This window comes from Halichoerus grypus, chromosome 6 (assembly GCF_964656455.1).
Source record: "Halichoerus grypus chromosome 6, mHalGry1.hap1.1, whole genome shotgun sequence".
Lineage (NCBI taxonomy): Eukaryota > Metazoa > Chordata > Mammalia > Carnivora > Phocidae > Halichoerus > Halichoerus grypus.
Window position 1 is genome coordinate 70688149 of NC_135717.1, and position 22301 is coordinate 70710449.

The 22301-nt window shown below is 35.4% G+C and overlaps 1 protein-coding gene across 1 annotated transcript in view; it reads left to right on the forward strand.

Moving 5' to 3' along the window:
* The window catches only part of CCDC7 (coiled-coil domain containing 7), a 195535-nt gene that overhangs the window by 144184 nt on the left and 29050 nt on the right, over positions 1 to 22301 (forward strand). Inside the window, exons 15-16 of the mRNA XM_078074143.1 lie at positions 2117 to 2182; positions 12117 to 12335. Of these exons, the coding sequence (XP_077930269.1) occupies positions 2117 to 2182; positions 12117 to 12335 (285 nt within the window). The remainder of the gene's footprint in view (positions 1 to 2116; positions 2183 to 12116; positions 12336 to 22301) is intronic.

Sequence of the window (22301 nt, forward strand, 5' to 3'; positions counted from 1 at the left end):
GTGTGTAGGCATGATTTTCTTTATATACATCAACTTGGGGTTTGCTGAGCATCTTGAGTATGTAAATCTTACCAAATTTGAGAAATTTTCAGCTACTTTTTCAACCATTTTTTCTATCACTTTCTCTCTTTTCCTTATGAGAAAGCAATTACATGTTAGATATTTGGTAGTATTCCAAATGTTCCTCAGTCCCTCTTCTTTTTTTTTTTTTTTTTTCTGTTTTTTTAAGTTTTTATTTAAACTTGAATTAGTTAGTGTATAGTATAATATTGGGTTTAGGAGTAGATTTAGTGATTCATCACTTACATAGAACACCCAGTGCTCATCACAGCAATTTTTTGTGGAACCTCCATACTTTTTTCCACCAGTGAATGCACCAATTTACATTCCCACAAACAATGCACGAGTGTTCTCTTTCATCCACATCCTCACCAACACTTGTTATTTCTTGTCTTTTTGATTCTAGTCATTCTGACAGGTATAAGGTGACCTCACTGTAGTTTTGATATGCATTTCCCTGATTAGTGATATTTAGCATCTTTTCATGTGTCTGATGGCCATCTACGTATGTCTTCTTTGGAAAAAATGTCTATTCAGGTCTTCTGATTTTTTTTTAATTTTTTTATTGTTATGTTAATCCCCATACATTACATCATTAGTTTTAGATATAGTGTTCCATGATTCTGCATGGAGCACTGGGTGTTATGCACAAACAATGAGTCCCTCTTCATTTTTGATGTATCTTCAAATGGTCTGACTCTTTCCACTGTCCTATCCAATTTGCACCTATGCTCATCCTTTAAATTTTTAAAATTCAGGTACTGTATTTTTCTCTACTGTAATTTACATTGGCTATTTTTTATAGGTCATAATAATCAGCTGAAATTTTTATTATTTCCTTCATTATGAACATATTTGCCCTTTGGGTATTGTTATAATAGCTGCTTTAAAATTCTTGTACACTAATTTTAAAATCAAATCTATCTTGGGATCACTCTCTGTAGATTGTTTTTATCTTATGAGTAAGTCTCATTTTGCTGTTTCTTTAAATGTCAAGTAATTCTAAATTGTATTCTGAATATTGGGAATATCATGTTGTTCAAACTCTGGATTCTGCTATATTCTTCTGGTATGGCTTATTGTTGTTTGTTTTGCATTAATATACTTAACATTATTGGATGCAAAATGAAAATTCTGTGTTTAGGCAGCAGCTCAAATTGCATTTCAGTTCTTTTAGGTTTTGGTAGGCTGCTTGGTCTTCCCTATGCATATGTGGTTCAGGGCTTGTGGGGGGAGGTTTGAAAGGGTTTATACAGAGTTTGGGTCTCCATCTCTCATTGTCTCTTTTGTGTGACTTCCCCTAAGTTTTTCAGTGATTATGATTGCCCTGATTTCCTTCCTCTGGTTTGTAATTGTAAAAACTCATTTTTTTTTTTTTAAATCAGCTATTAGATGCCCTTTCTGGCTCAGGTAGGGCTTGCCCTCAGACTAGAAGCCAGGAAACAAGAATCTTACCTAGGACTCTTTCTTCTTCCAAGCATCACCTTCTCTCAAGAATCTACCTATTCTTGGTTGCTATCCAGTATTGATATTTATATTTTGTTCAGGGTTTGTAGTTTTTATGTGTGGCAGGGTCTGTCCTGTAGGAACTTGCCCTGCTATACCAGAAACAGAGCTGGGGATTTTAGATATGATCCTCAAACTGTCTCTCATCTGATGGAGAATTGCTGAGACATCTCATGTGTAACAGAATCCATTCATTCTCACAAAGTCAAAACTATGTTTATTTTCTGCTAAGAGTAGAATTGCTTCTTTTCATAAAATTTGAAATGTTTGTATTTAAATATTTCAGGCCTAGAGAAAAAAAAATGAAATATTTAACTTACCGTAGTAATAATTTATCAGATTCAAGTCAGTTTTCCTGTAGAAAATCAATAGGAAGATACAGCTGCAGAAATTATCCGCCATTATTCCTGAGAAAAGTGCAAGTAATGTGTGTGCTCCAGTCATCATCTTGGCTATCTGTGTATTTTAGAAAGATAATAATTGTAACAATAAATTCATAGAAACAGAAATACTAAAATGAATGCATTTTCTCCCTCATATTACATCGTAGAAAGTAGCACATGCTCTGGAAATTGAGAACAAAGTCCTTCAGGAACAACTGAAACAGGCTTTCCAGGTACATTACATTATGTTCTTTTAAAATTGTTAACAAATGAAAGAAATATCTGTAAACAACTTTTAAATGAATAATTTTGACCTTGAAAACTAATAGGTCTATGTATTGTACTATTTTTCCAGATTTAAAGTACTTTCATTTTATGTACTAGGAATATATTAATAAAATTTAATATTCATTATTACTCAAAGCAATAAAATAGAAAGAAAAGTAAACTTCCTTAATCAAATAAAATAAATCTATTTCAAACTGAGACACTGTTATGTGGACAATAATGCAGGCATTCCAGCTCAACTCAATTAAACTAGGATATTGGTTTTTACTACTCTTTATGAAATTCTTGTTAAATGATTAAAGAAATGAAAAAAGCTACAAACATTTTCATAAGTGGATAGACAAAAGTATAATTATGTTACTTTTCCTTTGAAAAAATGCAAGATAATACACAAATTTATTAATGATATAATTCCAAAATGTGGCTGAAGACAAAATAGATATAAAAAAGCAGTGGAAGGAGGCTGGGTAAATGGCAGAATAGGAGGACCCTAAGCACAGCTCATCCTACAGATATAGCTAGATAACACTCATATCAGCATAAATAACCCAGAAAACAACCTGAAGGCTGGCAGAACAAACTCCACAATTAAAGGTAGAGAAGAGGCCACATTGAAGAGGGTAGGCAGGGTGAGGACATGGTGGGGAGCTAAACATGCATGTGGGACTGTCCCCAGGAGGAAGGGACACTGTGAGTAAAAAGAGGGAAGAGAAGCAGACCGTTACACTGGGGAGCCTGCATGGAGAAGATGAATCTCCGTAACATTTGACTTTGAAAACAAGAGGCTCCAAATTTTGTGAGTTCTTACAAGTAGCAGGACTTAAAGCCTGGAATTTTAAAAATTAGCAGGTTGGCTCTGAGAGAGCCCCAAGGGTATTAGGAAGCTGAGTCCTGTCTTTAATGAGACAGCACAATAAACAACTTATGGAGGCACAGCATAGTAGCAGCAGTTTGAAAAATGCTTGGAATATATGGGAGGGAGAGTTATTTACTCATCTCAGAGTGGTGAGAATGAAAGGGAAACCCCTCCAGGAACAAAGGAGGTGTTAGGTGCCTTCACTCTTCCCCACCTTCCAGCATAAACATAAGGCCATCTCTAGGAACCAGCATGACGCCAACATTCAGTACCTTACACTAAGCCCCACCCTCTCACCCTTCAGTAGACCCAAACTTCCCATTTGCCTCAGTCCCAGTGCTGTGGATCCCTTTCCCCAGAAGACCCATGCAAACTTCACCAATACCTCCTTTTTTGGTCTACTCATTTTGGTCCTCTTGGTCCTGGCAGTGGTGGCAGGCCCTATGGAAGCCCAAGCTGCAACCTTGTTAAAATTGTGTGCCCTACCCATGCAGCACTGGTCCACTGCCACAGAAGCAGTGGCAGGTCTCATTTCACTAGCAGACTGGTGTGTACCTTGTAAAATGTGCTCCACCACAGCCAGGGACCAAACACTGTCAACAATAGGCAGAGAGTTCTGCAGATGACTGAAGAAAAAAGTGGCTAGGACACAACAGCAGGGCACACGCAACACATGTAAGAGACACCCCATGAGCATCAGTTCCTTGGGACAGGGGATGTTGCACTGCAGCTACTATGGTACCTCTTCTTCATAAGGCCGCTTTTAAGAGCATGAGATATAGCTGACTTTCCTAAAACACAGAAACAGACAAAGAGACTTAGGCAAAATGGGAGACAGAGGAACATGTCCCAAATTAAAGAATCGGACAAAACCATATCGAGAGACCTAAGTGAAACAGATATGTGTTATACCTGATAGAGAATTTAAAGTAATGATTATAATGATACTCGCTGGACTTGAGAAAAGAGTGGAAGACATCAGTGAGACCCCTAACAAAGAGATTAAAAAGAACCAAGCATAGACCAAGAACATGATAATTGAAATTAAAAATACACATGATGGAATAAATAGCAGGCTAGAGGAAGCAAAGGAACAAATAAATGACCTGGAAGACAATAATGGAAAGCAATCCAGCTGAGCAAGTTGGAGAAAAAAATTATGCAAAATGAGAACAGACTTAAGGAACTCAGTGAATTCATCAAGCATAATATTTTCAGTATAGGGATCCCAGAAGGAGAGACAAAAGGGGGTAGAAAACTTATTTGAAGAAATAATAGCTGAAAACTTCCCCGATCTGGGAAAGGAAACAAATATCCAGATCCAGAAGGCACAGAGATCTTCCAACAAAATCAACCCAAGGAGGTCCACACCAAGACACATGGTCATCAAATGGCAAAAAGTATTGATAAGGAAAAAAATTTTAAAGTAGCAAAAGAGAAGACAGGAAGATGATGGCAGAATAAGAGGACCCTAGACACACCTCATTCCATGAATATAACCTGGTAACTATCAAATCATCCTAAATACCACAGAAACCAACCTGAAGACTGACAACCACAGAAAGAGGCCACATCAAAGAAGATAGGACATGCAGAGATGTGGTTTAGGGGAGAAACAGATCTTGGCTGTGGCAGAGGGGAAGCAGCTGTGGTCATCGAGAATGGCAAGAGAGAGAAGAGCATGCAGTGGAATGCACAAGGGGAAGGTCTCCTCAAAGTCATTGGCTTGGAAAACAAAAGGGGCTGAACTTCATGAGTTCTTGCAACCAGCACAGCTTAAAGCCTGCAGTTTTAAAGGTCAAGAGGCTTGGCTGGGATAGAGCCCAGAGGGCAGTGTGTTGCTCTTGGAGGGAAGGCAGGCAAACAACTTGTGGACATAAAACATGGAAACAGTTATCCGAAGAGTGCCTGGGGCACACAGTGGGGAGATTATTTGCTTTTCTCAGAGCATGTCCCTGAGAGGCAGCATTCACTGAGACACCTCTCTGGGAACAAAGCAGCTGGTCACTAGTTCCCTGCCCCACCCCTCAACATAAACACAGAACCACCTGCAGGAAGTAGTGCAATGTGGACACTGGTGGCCTAGCTTGTTTACACTAAGCACCATTCCCCTGTACTCCAGTGGAACTGCCCTTCTCAGTAACACTTACCTCAGTCCTGGCACAGTTGGCTCATCCCCCAGAAGACCAGCACAAACCCCTGTCCACATCACATCTACCAATCAGAGAGTTTTGCAGGGCCTCAGTTCCAGTGGATGAGGTGACAGGTCTCATTTCACAAGCTGATCAGAGTACACCTAATTAAAACTAACCACATTCAGGCCAGGGACCAAACACTGCCAACAGCTGGCAAAGAAAGCCTCTGAAATGACTGACCTGGAGGATAGAGCAGCCAGAACATAAGAGCAGAAGACATACAACACACTGTAGGCACTCCCTGAACCTCTAGGCCCTGGGCACGACCTGACCTCTTCTTCATAAGGCCCTTACTTTTAGGAGAGGAGAGGGAAACATAACTGGCTTTTCTAGCACACAGTACAAGGCAGAGTCTTAGAAAAAATGAGAAGACAGAGGAATGTATCCCAAATGAAAGAAGAAGATAAGGTCATGGCCAGAGATCTAAGTGAAGCAGATATAAATAATATGCCTGATGGAGAATTTAAAGCAATGATCATTAGGATATTCACTGGGATTGAGAAAAGAATGGAACACATCAGTGAGACCCTTACCACAGAGATAAAAGAATTAAGAAAATATTAATCAGAGATGAAAAGTGCAATAAATGAGGTTAAAGATCCTTGATGCAATGAACAGCAGGAAGCAGAGGAATAAATTAATGACCTAGAAGACAAAATAATGGAAAGCAATGATGCTGAACATGAGAGAATTATGCAACATGAGAATAGACTTAGGGAATTCAGTAACTCCATCAAAGGTTATAACATTTGTGTTATAGGAGTCCCAGAATAAGAAGAAGAGAGAAAAGGGAGCATAAAATTTATTTGAAGAAATAATCACTGAAAACTTCTCTAATCTAGGGAAGAAAACAGATACCCAGATCCAGGAGGCATAGAGAACACCCATCAAAATCAACAAAAGCAGACTGACACCAAGACATATTGTAATTAAAATTACGAAATATAGGGATAAAGAAAAAAAATGTAAAAGCAGCAAGACAATGGACCCTCAACTCTATGGTCAACTAATCTTCGACAAAGCAGGAAAGAATATCCAATGGAAAAAAGACAGTCTCTTAAATAAATGGTGCTAGGACAATTGGACAGCCACATAAAGAAGAATGAAACTGGACCATTTCCTTACACCATACACAAAGATAAACTCAAAATGGATGAAAGGCTTCAATGTGAGACAGGAATCCATCAAAATCCTAGAGGAGAACATCGGTAGTAACCTCTTTGACATCAGCCACAGCAACTTCTTGCAAGACATGTCTCTAAAGGCAAGGAAAACAAAAGCAAAAATGAACTTTAGGGACTTCATCAAGATAAAAGGCTTCTGCACAGCCAAGGAAACAGTCAACCAAACAAAGAGGCAACCCACAGAATGGGAGAAATTTGCAAATGACATTACAGATAAAAGGCTGGTATCCAAGATGTATAAAGAACTTCTCAAACTCAACACCCAAAAAACAAATAACCCAGTCAAAAAATGGGCAGAAGACATGAACAGATGCTTCTCCAAAGAAGACATACAAATGGATAAGAGACATGAACAAATGTTCAAAAGCATCACTCAGCATCAGGGAAAACAAATCAAAACCACAATGAAATACCACTCCACACTAGTTAGATGGCAAAAATTAACAAGACAGGAAACAACAAACGTTGACAAGGATGCGGAAAAAGGGGAACCCTCTTACACTGCTGGTGGGAATGACAAGCTAGTACAGCCACTCTGGAAAACAGTATGGAGGTTCCTCAAGAAGTTAAAATTAGAGGTACCCTATGACCTAGCAATTGCACTACTAGGTATTTACCCAAAGGATACAAACATAGTGATCTGAAGGGGCACCTGCACCCCAATGTTTATAGCAGCAATGTCCACAATAGCCAAACTGTGGAAGACACCGAGATGTCCTTCAGTGGATGAATGGATAAAGAAGATGTGGTTCATATATACAATGGGATATTACTCAGTCATTAGAAAGGATGAATATCTACCATTTGCATCGACATGGATGGAACTAAGTGAACTAAGTCAATCAGAGAAAGACAATTATCATATGGTTTCACCCATATGTGGAACATAAGGAATAGTGCAGAGGCCCATAGTGGAAGGGACGGAAAACTGAATGGGAAGAAATCAGAGAGGGAGATAAACCATATGAGACTCTTGACTCTCAGAAACAAACTGAGGGTTGTGGAAAGGGAGGGGGTGGGGAGGATGGGGTAACTGGGTGATGGGAATTAAAGATGGCACATAATATGATGAGCAGTGGGTGTTATATTCAACTAATGAATCATTGAACATTATATAAAAAACTAATGATGTACTATACCTTGGCTAATTGAATTTAAATAAAAAAATAAAATAAAAATCGGGACGCCTGGGTGGCTCAGGGACGCCTGGGTGGCTCAGTTGGTTAAGCGACTGCCTTCAGCTCAGGTCATGATCCTGGAGTCTCGGGATCGAGTCCCGCATCAGGCTCCCTGCTCGGCAGGGAGTCTGCTTCTCCCTCTGACCCTCCTCCCTCTCATGCTCTCTGTCTCTCATTCTCTCTCTCTCAAATAAATAAATAAAATCTTTAAAAAAATAAAATAAAATAAAATAAAATAAAATAAAAATGGGCAGAAGACATCTAGATCACCAACAGACACATTAAAACATACTCAACATCACCCATCATCAGGGAAATGCAAATCAAAATCACAATGAGATATCATCTCACCCCATCAGAATGGCTAAAATTAAAACCTCAAGATACATCAGATGTGGATGAGGATGTGTAGAAAATGGAACCCTGGTGCACTCACTATTGGTGGGAATGGAAACTGGTACTGCTGCTGTGGAAGACGGTATGGCCATTCCTCAAAATATTAAAAATAGTACTACTGTATGATCCAGGAATCACACTACTGGATATTTTACCCAAAGAAAACAAAAACATGAATTCAAAGGGATCTATGTTTATTGTAGCATTATTTACAATAGCCAAACTATGGAAGCACCCCAAATGTCCATTGATAGGTAAAGAAGATGTTATATATATATAACATGTATGTTATATATATATGTTATATGTGTTGTGTTACATATATGACTATATATTATATATATATAATGCAATATAATTCAGCAATAAAAAAGAACAAAATCTTTCCATTTGCAACACTATGGATGCAGCTACAGAGTATAATGCTAAGCAAAGTAAGCCAGTCAGAGAAAGACAGTTACCATATGATTTCACTCATACGTGGAATTTAAGAAACAAAACAAACAGGGACATCTGGGTGGCTCAGTCGGTTAAGCATTAGCCTTCGGCTCAGGTCATCATCCTGGGACCCTGGAATCAGCCCCATGTCGGGCTCCCTACTCAGCGGCAAGCCTGCTTCTACTTCTGCCTCTCCCCTCTGCTCATGCTGTCTCTCTCAAATAAATCTTTAAAAAAAGAAAAAACAGGGGCACCTGGGTGGCTCAGTCGTTAAGCGTCTGCCTTCGGCTCAGGTCGTGATCCCAGGGCCCTGGGATCGAGCCCCACATCGGGCTCCCTGCACCGCGGGGAAGCCTGCTTCTCCCTCTCCTACTCCCCCTGCTTGTGTTCCCTCTCTCGCTATGTCTCTCTCTGTCAAATAAATAAATAAAATCTTTAAAATAAAATAAAATAAAATAAAAATAAAAATAAAATAAAATTAAATTAAAAAAGAAAAAACAAACAAAGGAAAAAGAAGAGAGACAAACCAAGAAACAGACTCTTAACTTCACAGAGCAAACAGATGGTTACCAGAGGGGAGGTGGGTGGGAAGGTATGTGAAATAGTTGAAGGGGATTAAGAGTACACTTATCTTGATGAGCACTGAGTAATATATGGTAAATCACCATTTTGTACACCTGAAACTAATATAACACTGCACATTAACTACACAGGAGTTAAAATTTAAAGAAAGGAAAAGGAAAAAAAACAATAGGTTTCCTTTTTACCCAAAACAACCATTTAGAAACCATAATGGAGATGATTCTATTTATTTACTTATTTATTTATTTAACTTATTTTATTTAAATTCATTTAGTTAACATATAGAGTACCATTAGTTTCAGATGTAGAGTTCAGTTATTCATCTGTTGCATATAATACCCAGTGCTCATTACATCAAGTGCCCTCCTTAATGCCCATCACCGAGTTACCCCATCCCCCCACCCACCTCCCCTCCAGCAACCCTCAGTTTTTTCCCCATAGTTAAGAGTCTCTTATGGTTTGTCTCTGTCTCTAATTTCATCTTATTTTATTTTTCCCTCCCTTCCTCTTTGATCCTGTTTTGTTTCTTAAATTCCACATATGAGTGAAACCATATGATAATTGTCTTTCTCTGACTGACTTGTTTCACTTAGCATAATACCCTCCAGTTCCATCCATGTCGTTGTAAATGGTATGATTTTATCCTTTTTGATGGCTGGGTAATATTCCATTGTATGTATGTATGTGTATATGTATATATATATATATATATATACACCACATATTCTTACCCATTCATCTGTCAACGGCATCTGGGCTCTTTCCATAGTTTGGATTGTGGACATTGTTTCTATAAACATTGGGGTGCAGGTGGCCCTTCAGATCACCACATTTGTATCCTTTGGGTAAATACCTAGTAGTGCAATTGCTGGGTTGTAGGGTAGCTCTATTTTTAACTTTTTAAGGAAACTCCCTACTGTTTCCCAGAGTGGCTGTACCGGCTTGCATTCCCACCAACACTGTAAGACAGTTCCCCTTTCTCTTTATCCTTGCTAACATTCCTTGTTTCCTGACTTGTTAATTTTTGCCATTCTAACTGGTGTGAGGTGGTATCTCATTGTGGTTTTGATTTGTATTTCCCTGATGCCAAGTGATGTTGAGCATTTTTTCATGTGTAGAGATGATTCTATTTATAATACTCGAGTAGCATATTTAACAAAAAATAGAGGTTTTTTTTTTTAATGAAGAAAAACATACTTTACTGAGGGATATAGATGAATAGTGAAGAAATAGAAATTTATATTTTTGGTTTTGAAGGTTCAATATTATAAATATTTCAATTTTCTACTTTTTTCCAAATTGATATATAGATTTAAAGCAATTTATTTCTGGATGTAAATTGAGTTATTTTTTAATTTAACAGAATTATTACAGAATATATTGAGATAAGTAACTGGTGACTATACAAAAGAATAATAAGGATTTGGTCATTCAAAAATCAATATGTAATGTAACACACTATAATAACTGAAGCAATGTGGTTCTGGATTTGGTTCTGAATAAAAAATCCGGAAACAGATTCAAAGTAATGTAATAATTTAGTATATTATAGTTTTAGTTATTGAAACTTTTTTATAGAAAGACAAAATAGTCACAAAAAGTAAACTACTATGAAAAAGTAGTTCTCATGTAATAGTTTGTGACATACAGCAAAATAAGTTGCAGCTTGATTTAGGATCCAAAATTAATAAATGAAGTGTGATGTTAGAATAAACACTGGGTAACAGTTATATGGTCTTGGCTAGAGCAAGGTTTTCTAAGCATCATATTGCAAAGGAATATTGCAATATATTTGGCTATTATTAATTTAAAACTTTTGTATGGTAAAAGATTCATTAGATATAAAGATAAATGCAAATTCTTAACAGAATGTTTTATATGACGATCTTTTACAAATCTATAAGAAATATGAATGCCCTTCCCCCAAATATTCCCCCAAATAGATACAAACAGGCAGGTCATAGCTTAGAAACACACAAGGGTAATAAATGCATATGAATATATCCAACCTCACTAGTTATCAAATAAATGCAACTTAAAGTGACAGTGCGATAGATTTTATTTTTACTTACCATTTCAGTAAAAATTTTAGGAACAGAAATGTCTAATATTTGCATATATATGCTAAAATAAGTAATCTTTTATATAATTCTATTACTATGAATTAATACTTCTCTGGAAGAAAATATATAGGAAAAGTTTTGGGACAACATAGGCTTTTCATTGAATCATTGCAGTTACACAAATTTATCATAAGAAAAGAGTGTACAGGGATTTTGTACAAGTATATAATATAAAAAATTTTAATAGCAAAAATTTTTAAATTACCAATATGTCCCTAATAAGAAATTTGCTAAATAAAAGTATACTATTAAATGTCCTTCTATTAGCTATTCTGATTTAGATGTACATTTATTGTCATTGGAACATATCTATGACATTATTTAATAAAAAGAGCATATCATGTATGTATAGTAGGAGCCTAAAAATTTTAAAAATACATATATGCACTAGTTATATTTAGAGATAATGAAAAAGGATATATATCAAATCTTAACAGTGAGTTTTCTGTTTGTGGTGAGATTATTTGTGAACTTTATTTTTGTTGATCTAAGAAAAAAATTATTAAAAGCAGCATTTAAAAACCTTATATTCTAGAAGAAATAAATTATTTTCCACATTTTCTTTTATTTGATACTATAGATATTAATTACCTTGGTTACATTCTATCACCTTTTCTAATGTATACCTTTTATTTAGTTTTATTATGCCTCTCTAATAATTAGAGCTTTAAAAAAAATAATCGGGGAGCTTCCTAGGATATAAAAATAGCCCTCAAAGTGGAAGGCATTTCTTCAGTTTTTAATTTTAACCTATGGGTTAATTCAACTATGGATTATACCAGTGGTTTAATTCAGCTTCTCCAATTTAGTAAAAATAAAATTGAGAAGTAATGTGGACATGAATATATTCTTATTCCTGAAAGTTGTAATATTGACAGAAAAATGTCACACATAATGCTTGATAAACCATTACTTTTTTAAAAACAGGAAGCTGAAAGAGCGAAGCATCAACTTGACTATTTCCCAAATCAAGGGAAAGAATTATTTAAAAGTGAAGGGAAGACCAAGACAACAATGGAAATGGGTATTAGTAAAATAAAAGTTGAAGATTCAAAAGATATACCATTGGAGAGAGGAAGAAGGAAATCACTAGTTACAGATTCAGGTGGACAAAAGACAAATTCTAAAATCCGAGAACACCTCCAGGTAAGGAAGTTACTGAAATAGAGAAAACAGTAGAGACAGAAAAACAGTAATCTGTGCTGTAAGATTCTTTTATATTGTTGTTTACTTCATCTGTATACATTATTTCAAAAAAACCCTGCCCTGTTTTTTTGCTTGGACCTTTTGTCTTTTACCTTTGGTTATAGCAATTCATTGTCTTGAATACAAATTTATAAATTAGATATGTATTGGTTTTGAATGATGGTATAAACACCCGAGATTTGAGAGCCAGAAAAAAATAGGATTTCATAGACTAAAGATTTTTGCTATAAATTAACAAAATTAAATATAAATGCTAAACTATGGGGAAACGTTTTCAAATTTATCTTTTTACTGAAGTACAGTTGACACACAATGTTGTATTAGTTTCAGGTGTACAACATAGTGACTTGTTAAGTATGTATGTTATGCTTTGCTTGCTGCAAGTGTAGCTATTATCTGTGGGGAAAAATTCTTGAAAAAATGTATTTTTGTTTGTGTTGTGCAGTGGATTCAGAAGCTCTTTCTTGAACATTGAGATTTATTAATCTGTGCCTTAGAAGAAAAGAACAGTCTACACATAAGCAACCTTATTAACAAGTAATGGAAAAAGTTCAAGAAGTAAAGCAAAACTGTCAAGAATATAATTTTGCTTGTCTTTGTTCTAGCAGGATAGCTATGATCAGGTCCCTCATTTCTTTAATATTTTATATTCTTTAGTGTCCTTCCTTCTTGTTTTCAGAATGAGAGTTTATGTGTATAAGAGCTAGCATAGTAAAACTAGCAAATGGGAAATTAATAAAGTAAAATTAAAGGCCAATACTCTACCTTTTGTAAGGAGACTATCATCACACAGTAATTTTATCCTTATTTTAATCTTTTTTGTATATAATTTTTTAAGTTTTTATTTAAATTCCAGTTAGTTAACATACAGTGTAATGTTAATTTCAGGTGTACAATTTAGTGATTCAACTCTTAGGTATAACATCTGCTGCTCATCACAAGTGCACTCCTTAATCCCCAACATGTATTTAATCCATTATATATAATTTTAATTGCAAACTATGTCAGTTTCTTCTTGGAAAGATAAAAAATTGCTCTTAGTGAAAAAGAAATTATCAAGGTTATTAGGGTTTTTTTTTTTTTTTTTTGCCCTGAATTGCATACAAAAGCAAATTTTTTAGAAATGCATGTTTCTGTGAACTGGCTTAAAACAAAGATAAAGTGTGGCAACACAATTTAAAATGTGTTAGGCATTCTATATCCTCTATCATTATAAAATATGCTGGTGATTTTATGTATATGTGCTAGTCATTTACACAATAAGTAATAGGTGCCAATCATTTACACAATAAGTAGTAAGATAGCTATAAGCACCCCCATTTTGAAGATGAAACTGGAGCCTAAAAACACTAACTATGCAACATCATAGTAATGTTGAAGTAGACTTCAAACCTAGGTCTTTCTGGCTTCAAAATCATGTCAGGATATCTTCTTTTCCTGTCTGTGTGGCTGCATTTGAACCCTCACTTTGTTAATTGGCTAGTGTTTTTTTATTTCCCAGGATTTTCCCCATAACCAAAATAAAGGCTGTCATATATGACGAGTTAAATAGAAAATGTTAGATTAAAAAGTAAGATGATTTTGAAAGAGCAACTTCATTACCTGAAGCATTTTACCAGGTAACTTCATCACCTGCAACCTGGGCAGGTGATTTTTATTTTTAGTGGTTTTTCAATAGATTAACACACACCTCCCTTATTAAATATTCAGTTTAACAATCCTTATAAAACACCTACTCTATACTAGGTTCTTTGCATGGATGGTGTATATAATATCATTTATTTGGATTGGCCTGCTCTGGTAATAATGAAACAGGAATCATTACTGAGGATTTTGATGGATTAGAAGTTGTTCATACTCACTGTCTCCATGTTCTTATAGTAATTCTTCACTTAACTGTAACCTTTTTTCCCAACTACTATATTAAAACTATTATTGCCAAGGTCACAACAAATTTACTTGATCTTATTCTGAAGGATGCTTTATACTTTTATCTCACTTATCCTCTTAGCATTATTTGATCATGTTTGACCATTTCTTTCCTTCTTCTTTTTTTTTTTTTTTAAAGCTTTATTTATTTGAGAGAGTGAGAGAGAGAGAACAGAAGCAGGGGGAGGGGCAGGTGGAGAAGGAGAAGCAGACTCCTCGCTGAGCAGGGAGCCCGATGTGGGGCTTTATCCCAGGACTCTGGGATCATGACCTGAGCCAAAGGCAGATGCTTAACCCACTGAGCCACCCAGGCACCCCCTGACCATTTATTTTTAATGAAGTCTGCGTTTTGTTTTAGAGACAGAATAATTATTTGGTTTTCTTTATATTTCTGTGTTTTGGTCTCCTCTTGTGCTGCCCATTTTTTAACTGTTGGTGTTTCTCTGAGTTTTCTCTCCTGGATTCTCTTTTTATTCCACATATTCTTTCTGAGCATGCTTATATACCTTTATGGCTTCAAGTGCCAAATAAATCTTGTGTCAAACCCAAATATCACTTAATTTCCAGACCTATTATCTATCAGCTTACTGAATTTACCTACTGAAATGATCCACAGCATCTAGAATTCATCATGTCCTAAAAGGAACTAATTGCTTTCTTCTTAGACTGCTTCTTCTCCCACTAGTCACAATTTCCTGGCATCCTCATACACCTAATTGCTGAAACTAGAATCTTGGGAATCAATTTTGTCTCTTCTTTTTTTTTTAATCAATCCAATTATTAGCCATAAAATTTTGCCCTTTTTTTCCGGTTTCACTGGCAATTCCCAGGATGCTACCAGGATTCTAATTGCTGTCCTTTTGTCCAGAATTTATTGTCTTTAGTCCAGTCTCCATGTTGATGTCTAGTCATCTTTCAAATTGAAATCTGTTCATGTTAACCTTCTTGCCTAAAATCTTTAATGGTTCCCATTATTCTTTGGTTGAAGTACAAATTCCTAATTATGGGTTAAGGTGTCAGATCTGGTCCTTTCTTGAGATGCCAGCCTCATTTTTAATTAGCCCTCACCCCCCCCACCCATTCACTGCACATGACTTCAGAAGCATGAGTGTGCACACACACGTACAAACATATATTTATGCTTTAGCTACACTGAACTTCCTTAAGTTCATAGAACACACTATGTTTTCTGTCACCTTCATGATTTTGCATAATTAGCTCTCTTTGTTTTCAACACTGTTTCTCCCTCCCTTGTTTCTTAAAATTCATCTGGTTAAAAAATGAATGAAGAACAAAAAGGACTATGTTATCTTTTGGTACATAATAAATTATTCCAAAACTTAGTAGCTTAGACAACAAACATGTATTATTTCATAGTATCTGTGAGTCAGAAATCCAGAAAGAAGGCTTAGCTAGATCCTCTAGTTCATGGTCTCTCACAAAGATGCAATCAAAGAAAAATCAGAGCTGGGCAGTCAAGTGGTAAAAACAGATTTTGTTCAAAGCCATTGCAATAGGAGAAAAAAGACCTCAGTATAGAACTGTATTCAATTCCTAATACACCATGGGGAAGTAGAAATTTATAGCCAAAGAGTAGGTTGGTGGTCAGTGGAAAATTACTAAGAGGAAACATTGGGGGTGTAATGGCGATTCTGGCTGAACTGACCTAACAGGATCTTTGCCAAAGATAGGCAAGAGTGATCAGCTATAGGAGTGCCTCGGTGGCTCAGTTGGTTAAGCAACTGCCTTTGGCTCAGGTCGTGATCCCAGGGTTCTGGGATCAAGCCCCACGTCTGGCTCCCTGCTCACCAGGGAACCTGCTTCTCCCTCTCCCGCTTCCCCTGCTTGTGCTCTCTCTCTCTGTCAAATAAATAAATAAAATCCTTACTATATTTTTTAAAAATTTTATTTTATTATATTATGTTAGTCACCATACAGTACATTGTTAGTTTTTGATGTAGTGTTCAAAAAAGTGTGATCAGCTATCACCTGGGGGATAGTGAAGGATAAGGAACCTGCTTAAGTATTGAGGGAGCTCAATTATGGAGAATGGGGCACTGTTGCTAAATTGACTTATTAGGATTCTTACTAAAATTGGATTTTAAAAGGAAGTGCACAACCCCCCAACGTTCGTTGTTTCTTGCCTTGTCAATTTTTGCCATTCTAACTGGTGTAAGGTGGTATCTCAGTGTGGTTTTGACTTGAAATTTCCCTGATGGCTAATGATGATGAACATTTTTTCGTGTGTCTGTTATCCATTTGTATGTCTTCTTTGGAGATGTGTCTGTTCATGTCTTCTGCCCATTTTTGGACTTGATTATTTGTTTTTAGGGTGTTGAGTTTGAGAAGTTCTTTATAGATCTTGGATACCAGCCCTTTGTCTGTAGTGTCATTTGCAAATCTCTTCTCCCATTCTGTGGGTTGCCTCTTTGTTTTGTTGACTGTTTCCTTGGCTGTGCAGAAGCTTTTTATCTTGATGAAGTCCCAAAAGTTCATTTTTGCTTTTGATTCACTTGCCTTTGGAGATGTATCTTGCAAGAAGTTGCTGTGGCCGATGTGAAAGAGGTTACTGCCTATGTTCTCCTCTAGGATTTTGATGGATTCCTGTCTCACATTGAGGTCTTTCATCCATTTTGAGTTTATCTTTGTGTATGGTGTTAGAGAATGGTCGAGTTTCATTCTTCTGTATATAGCTGTCCAATTTTCCCAGCACCATTTATTGAAGAGACTGTCTTTTTACCATTGCATATTTTTCCCTGCTTTGTCGAAGATTATTTGACCATAGAGTTGAGGGTCCATATCTGGGCTCTCTATTCTGTTCCATTGGTCTATATGTCTGTTTTTGTGCCAGTACCATGCTGTCTTGGTGATCACAGCTTTGTAATAGAGCTTGAAGTCTGGCATTGTGATGCCACCAGCTTTGGTTTTCTTTTTCAACATTCCTCTGGCTATTCGGGGTCTTTTCTGGTTTCATACAAATTTTAGGATTGTTTGTTGAATGTAGAGATTGCTTTCGGTAGCATAGACATTTTTTAAAAAAATTTTATTATGTTAGTCACCATACAATACATCATTAGTTTTTGATGTAGTGATCCATGATTCATTGTTTTTGTATAGTAGACATTTTAATAATATTTGTTCTTCCATTCCATAAGCATGGAATGTTTTTCCATTTGTTTGTGTCTTCCTCAATTTCTTTTATAAGTGTTCTATAGTTTTCAGAATACAGATCTTTGACCTCTTTCATTAGGTTTATTCCTAGGTATCTTATGGTTTTTGGTGCAATTGTAAGTGGGATTGATTCCTTGATTTCTCTTTCTGCTGCTCCATTATTAGTGTACAGAAATGCAACAGACTTCTGTGCATTGATTTTATATCCTATGATTTTGAAGCAATCCATTTTTATTGTGCATTTTGTTCTTAGGTTAGATTTATAATTTATAATTGTAAACATTTAGCAGCTATAATGTAAGCTTGTTTGACTAGTGAACTTAGGCAGAAAAAAATTTTATGTCTGCATGTATTAAAGCTGACATCTCAGTATATGCCTGCTTTTATTTTAACAACAATTTTAAAACTAACTTTATTTACCAATTTATATTCCCGACCATATGAATCAAAAAAAAAAAAAAACCCACCAAAACATTTGTGTTAGTTTTTGTATTTTTGGGAGTTGTCTTAGAAATACTTAATTTATAATGGCACTCATTCATCTCTAAGCTAATTTGAATAGAACTCCTTTAAGAGATTTTATCGAGAAATTTGATGATATCATTTGGAGGAAAAAATAGCACACGTATATAAAACACACACGTATAAACAAACATACAAACATGCAAAAAGAGATCTTAACGCTTTCATTCTAAAATTTTAGACTTGAATCAGTAAAACATAATACAAACAAGTGGTTTATATGGAAGAGTTAGCTCTCATCTTTTTTCAACTTTATATTTTTATTCAAATTGTGTTTCTGGCAACTGGGACAAGTTAAGGTTACATGTTTGTCAATATTTGTGGAAGGGACATTTTGCCTTGATCTGTAATCTAATGGAGGTGTGGACTAAGTTTTAGGTGAGTGACTGAGAAGATGTCTAGTGGCTATCTGGCTCATCAAGTGGACAAAACACTAATTTTGTTTTCAAATAGCCTCTTTCTCTCTTTTCAGCCTGAAATGGCTGCATTTGGGTGTCTGAGTCTCTTGAGATCTCTTCATAGGGAGTATGGGGGCTTAATGTTTAAGTGACTATAGGGAACCGATATACGATATGATAGAAAATTATTTCCTCATGTAAATACTTCCAGGAAGTTCAGGGTCCATGTTTGTGTTAGGGAGTCCTGCTCTACAGGGTCATTCCAGTATCCTGGCATATGGAGGTTTTGCCATCTTACATTGGCTTCCTGGGCCACATTAGGCATAGATATCCAGCTACCAGAAGAGGAGATGGAAGACCAAACATGAGTCAATTTTCATTGACCAGGCTGGAAGTGGTACACACCATTTTCTCTCATAATTAATTTACCACATTTAACTATAGGAGGGACTTAGAAATATAGACCAGTAATGTGCCTTAAGAAAAGAAAATTAGTTTGGTGAACATCAGAAGTCTTTGACACAGGTGAATAAGGATAAAGCTAGCTAATCTCTGTATGAAAGAAACTGAGTTAGGTAAAATTCAGGCCTGGGATAGAATCTAGAATCAATAATATGCTATAGGAAAACATGTTATCTTCCCAAGGGGTAAGTTATTAATAAAATCACACTCCTGAGGCCATTGGTTTCTTATATTTTTGATCACACACCTCAATAAGTATATTTTGAGCATGCATTCTCAATATACTTTTATAATTTTTTTAAATTAAAAATTAAATTAAATTTAAAAAATACTATCATATTATATATTAGTATACTATGTGTTAGTACCACCATATTCGTTTACTATTGGCATTTGAATTATAAATGCTTCAAAAAGAATATTAAAAAGATTAAATAATTATGTAATGGATACGTTTAAAATAATGTTTATTTACTATAAATATAATCGCTTCTCGGCCTTTTGGCTAAGATCAAGTGTATGTACTATAAATATGAAGCCCTTTTTGCACTCATTTAGAAATATAATTTTGGTAATAGTTCATCTTCTACAGTGTTTCTTCCAATGCCAGGTATGATCATTTCTTAGCTTTTTTGACACCTTAATCTTACAAAATTGTCATATTTGAAAACCTGCTTTGAATGATATTTTTCTAAATAATTTAGTATAAACATTTGGTGTGCATGTTTAGTGTATTTAAATTTAGTATTCTTTATCACAGATCTCAAGTGTCCCAAATGGAAGCCCAATTGACAAAAGGTAAAACATTTAAAAATATTCTTTTTCTAATCTTTATCAGTTTATATACCTAAATGGTGAAATAGCCATTCTAAATCCAGTATCATAAAACTCCTTGATTTATATCTTTGCTTACAATATTGTACTCTTCGGGACTAATTTTAAATAGAAAATGTTTAAAACTTTAGATGTTGTCAAAGACCAACAGTTTTGGATGCTGTGAAAATCAAAAATTTTAAGGGAAAAATTTAAACTAAGGACTAGGTATGGTACAAAGCCACTTTCCTCCCCACATCCCCACATACCCCGCCTCCCCGAGCAACAATTAAATTTTCAGATAATGAGAAACTGAACATGACCCATTTCTTATTAAAGATTTTATTTATTTATTTGAGAGAGAGCACAAGTGGGGGGAGGGACAGAGGGAGAGGGAGAAGCAAACTCCCTGCTGAGCAGGGAGCCAGACTGGGTTGGGGGGGTGGTTAATCCCAGGACCCTGAGCTCCTGACCTGAACCCAAGGCAGATGCTTAACTGACTGAGCCGCTCAGGCGCCCCTGAATATGACCCTTTTTTAAAATGGTTTTTGTGTGAAAACAATTTTTATTTATCTTCAGGAAAATACTTATGGGTGGGATTACTTCATTGAGTCATGACCTCAATACATAAAACACTTAAATTTTTTTTTTGCATTTCATTTTTGCTAGATCACTTTACGTATATGCATATGCATGCACATAAATAATTGAGTTGGTTGATTTAACCAATTAAATCTTACAGTTTCATTAGTGAGTGAGTCTGTTTGATTAACATGTTATGATTCACAGACCTTTTCACAAACCTGTCAAGAAACAGAAAGCCTGAACCAGATAGATTAGTGGAACAGTAAATTCTGTCAATAAGAGTTAGGTTGCTCTTCAATGAGAATAAACTATGGCAGTGTTTCCTTTCAGTCATTCACTTGAATTATTGTGAATTCAAATTCAATGTATATGAGGCACTTATTCTTTAATTATACATAGCTTAATATATAAAACTTTAGCTTTGATTGCCACGCAGAAAAGAGGAAAGAATTATTTAGAAATGTGCATTTCTCTGCTTCATTACTATTTTTAATATTTCTAGATTATAGACCCAGATGAATTAGTAAGAATTAAGTAATAAATATTATGATTAAGGGCTAAGAGTTTTGGAAGTGTCCATTTTAATGTCTGTAGTGATTATATTTTTAAAAGTATGTTTTTAATATTTCAAGAGAAGATAGACATTTATTTGTTGCTTTGCAAACTTACGGGTAGAGTTCTTGTCATTTATTACTTCACATTATGATTATATCTGATCAGTATTATGAATATTTGAGAAGGTATAAGAAAAAGTATTAATAATTATCTTCAACTTTAATTGGAGCTTAACCAGCTTATGAACTGTAGAAATAGGAACAAATAAAGCATGATACTCTTTTATTCATGTTAAGACTATGGTAAAGCATGGCATACTACTATAGTTTTTCTATGGAAAAATCATGAAGTAATAGGCTTTGAAATGCTGGAAAGCTAATGTCACCGTGAAGAACATGAAGTAGTAACTTTTCATATAAGTTGTTTTAATATTGGACATTTAGATCCTGCTGCTGGATTTGATAGACTATATTTGGTGAATCTCAGGAAGTAGAAATATTGGCTTAAACAGAAGTATTTTAAAGAGAATTTCTAGTCTCTATGAGAGAGTAAGGCAGTCTAAGTTACTTTCTATGAGCTTTTGGAAAAGTCTTGAAGATGGGTTATGATAGTGTTACTGTGAGTTACTACTCTTGCCAGCCCCCATTCTACTTGGCTGATAAGTCACAGTTAATAAGAGTAATAGTGGGAAGTGGAAGAATGGAAGAAGGGTTGGATGGGGAATAATGGACTTAAGGATGATAGGGAATATAGGACATCGAGAACAGAAAAAGATCATAGAATGAGTATAAAAAATTCCTCTTAAATGGCTTCCCCCCCATATTAGTGTTAATTCATATAAATGTTGCCTAACTTGAGGAGGAAGATTATTCAATTCAGTTTAGTTCAAATAGGGAAATGTGGACTGAATTTCCATGCTGTGCAAGGTACAGTGCTAGATATTATGAGGAATATAAAGATGACAGCTGTATCATCCTTGCCCTCAATGCATTAAATGTTCTAGTAAGGCAGACAAGACATGTGCAAAAATAAGTGCAGTATAATGCAGAAGATGCATTCTATAAAAGGTTACCAAAAGGTTGCATCAAAAAGGAGGAAAAGTGATTTCTGGCTTGAATGAGTGTAACAGCATTTAATTTAAGAAAGACAGGTGGGTTGAATTTTAACACGGAAATATGAGGAACAGGTGTTACAGGTGGACTGAACAGTTGAAACAAAAACAAGGGTGTTTAGAATCTACACAGTGTGCCAGGGAAAGACCAGTAATTTTTTTTTTTTTAGTTTAAACTGAGGAAAAAATGGGAGATATGACATGAGAAAGGTTGCTGTAGCTTGATAGATTTTATAGAATTTCCCTTAATAGCTGTAGGTTGAATATTGCTAAATATAATAAAAAATCAAACTATTAAGCACATGGCACTATATTATTCATCATTACTTCTTAGATCCTAATAGAATTTCTGAAATACCT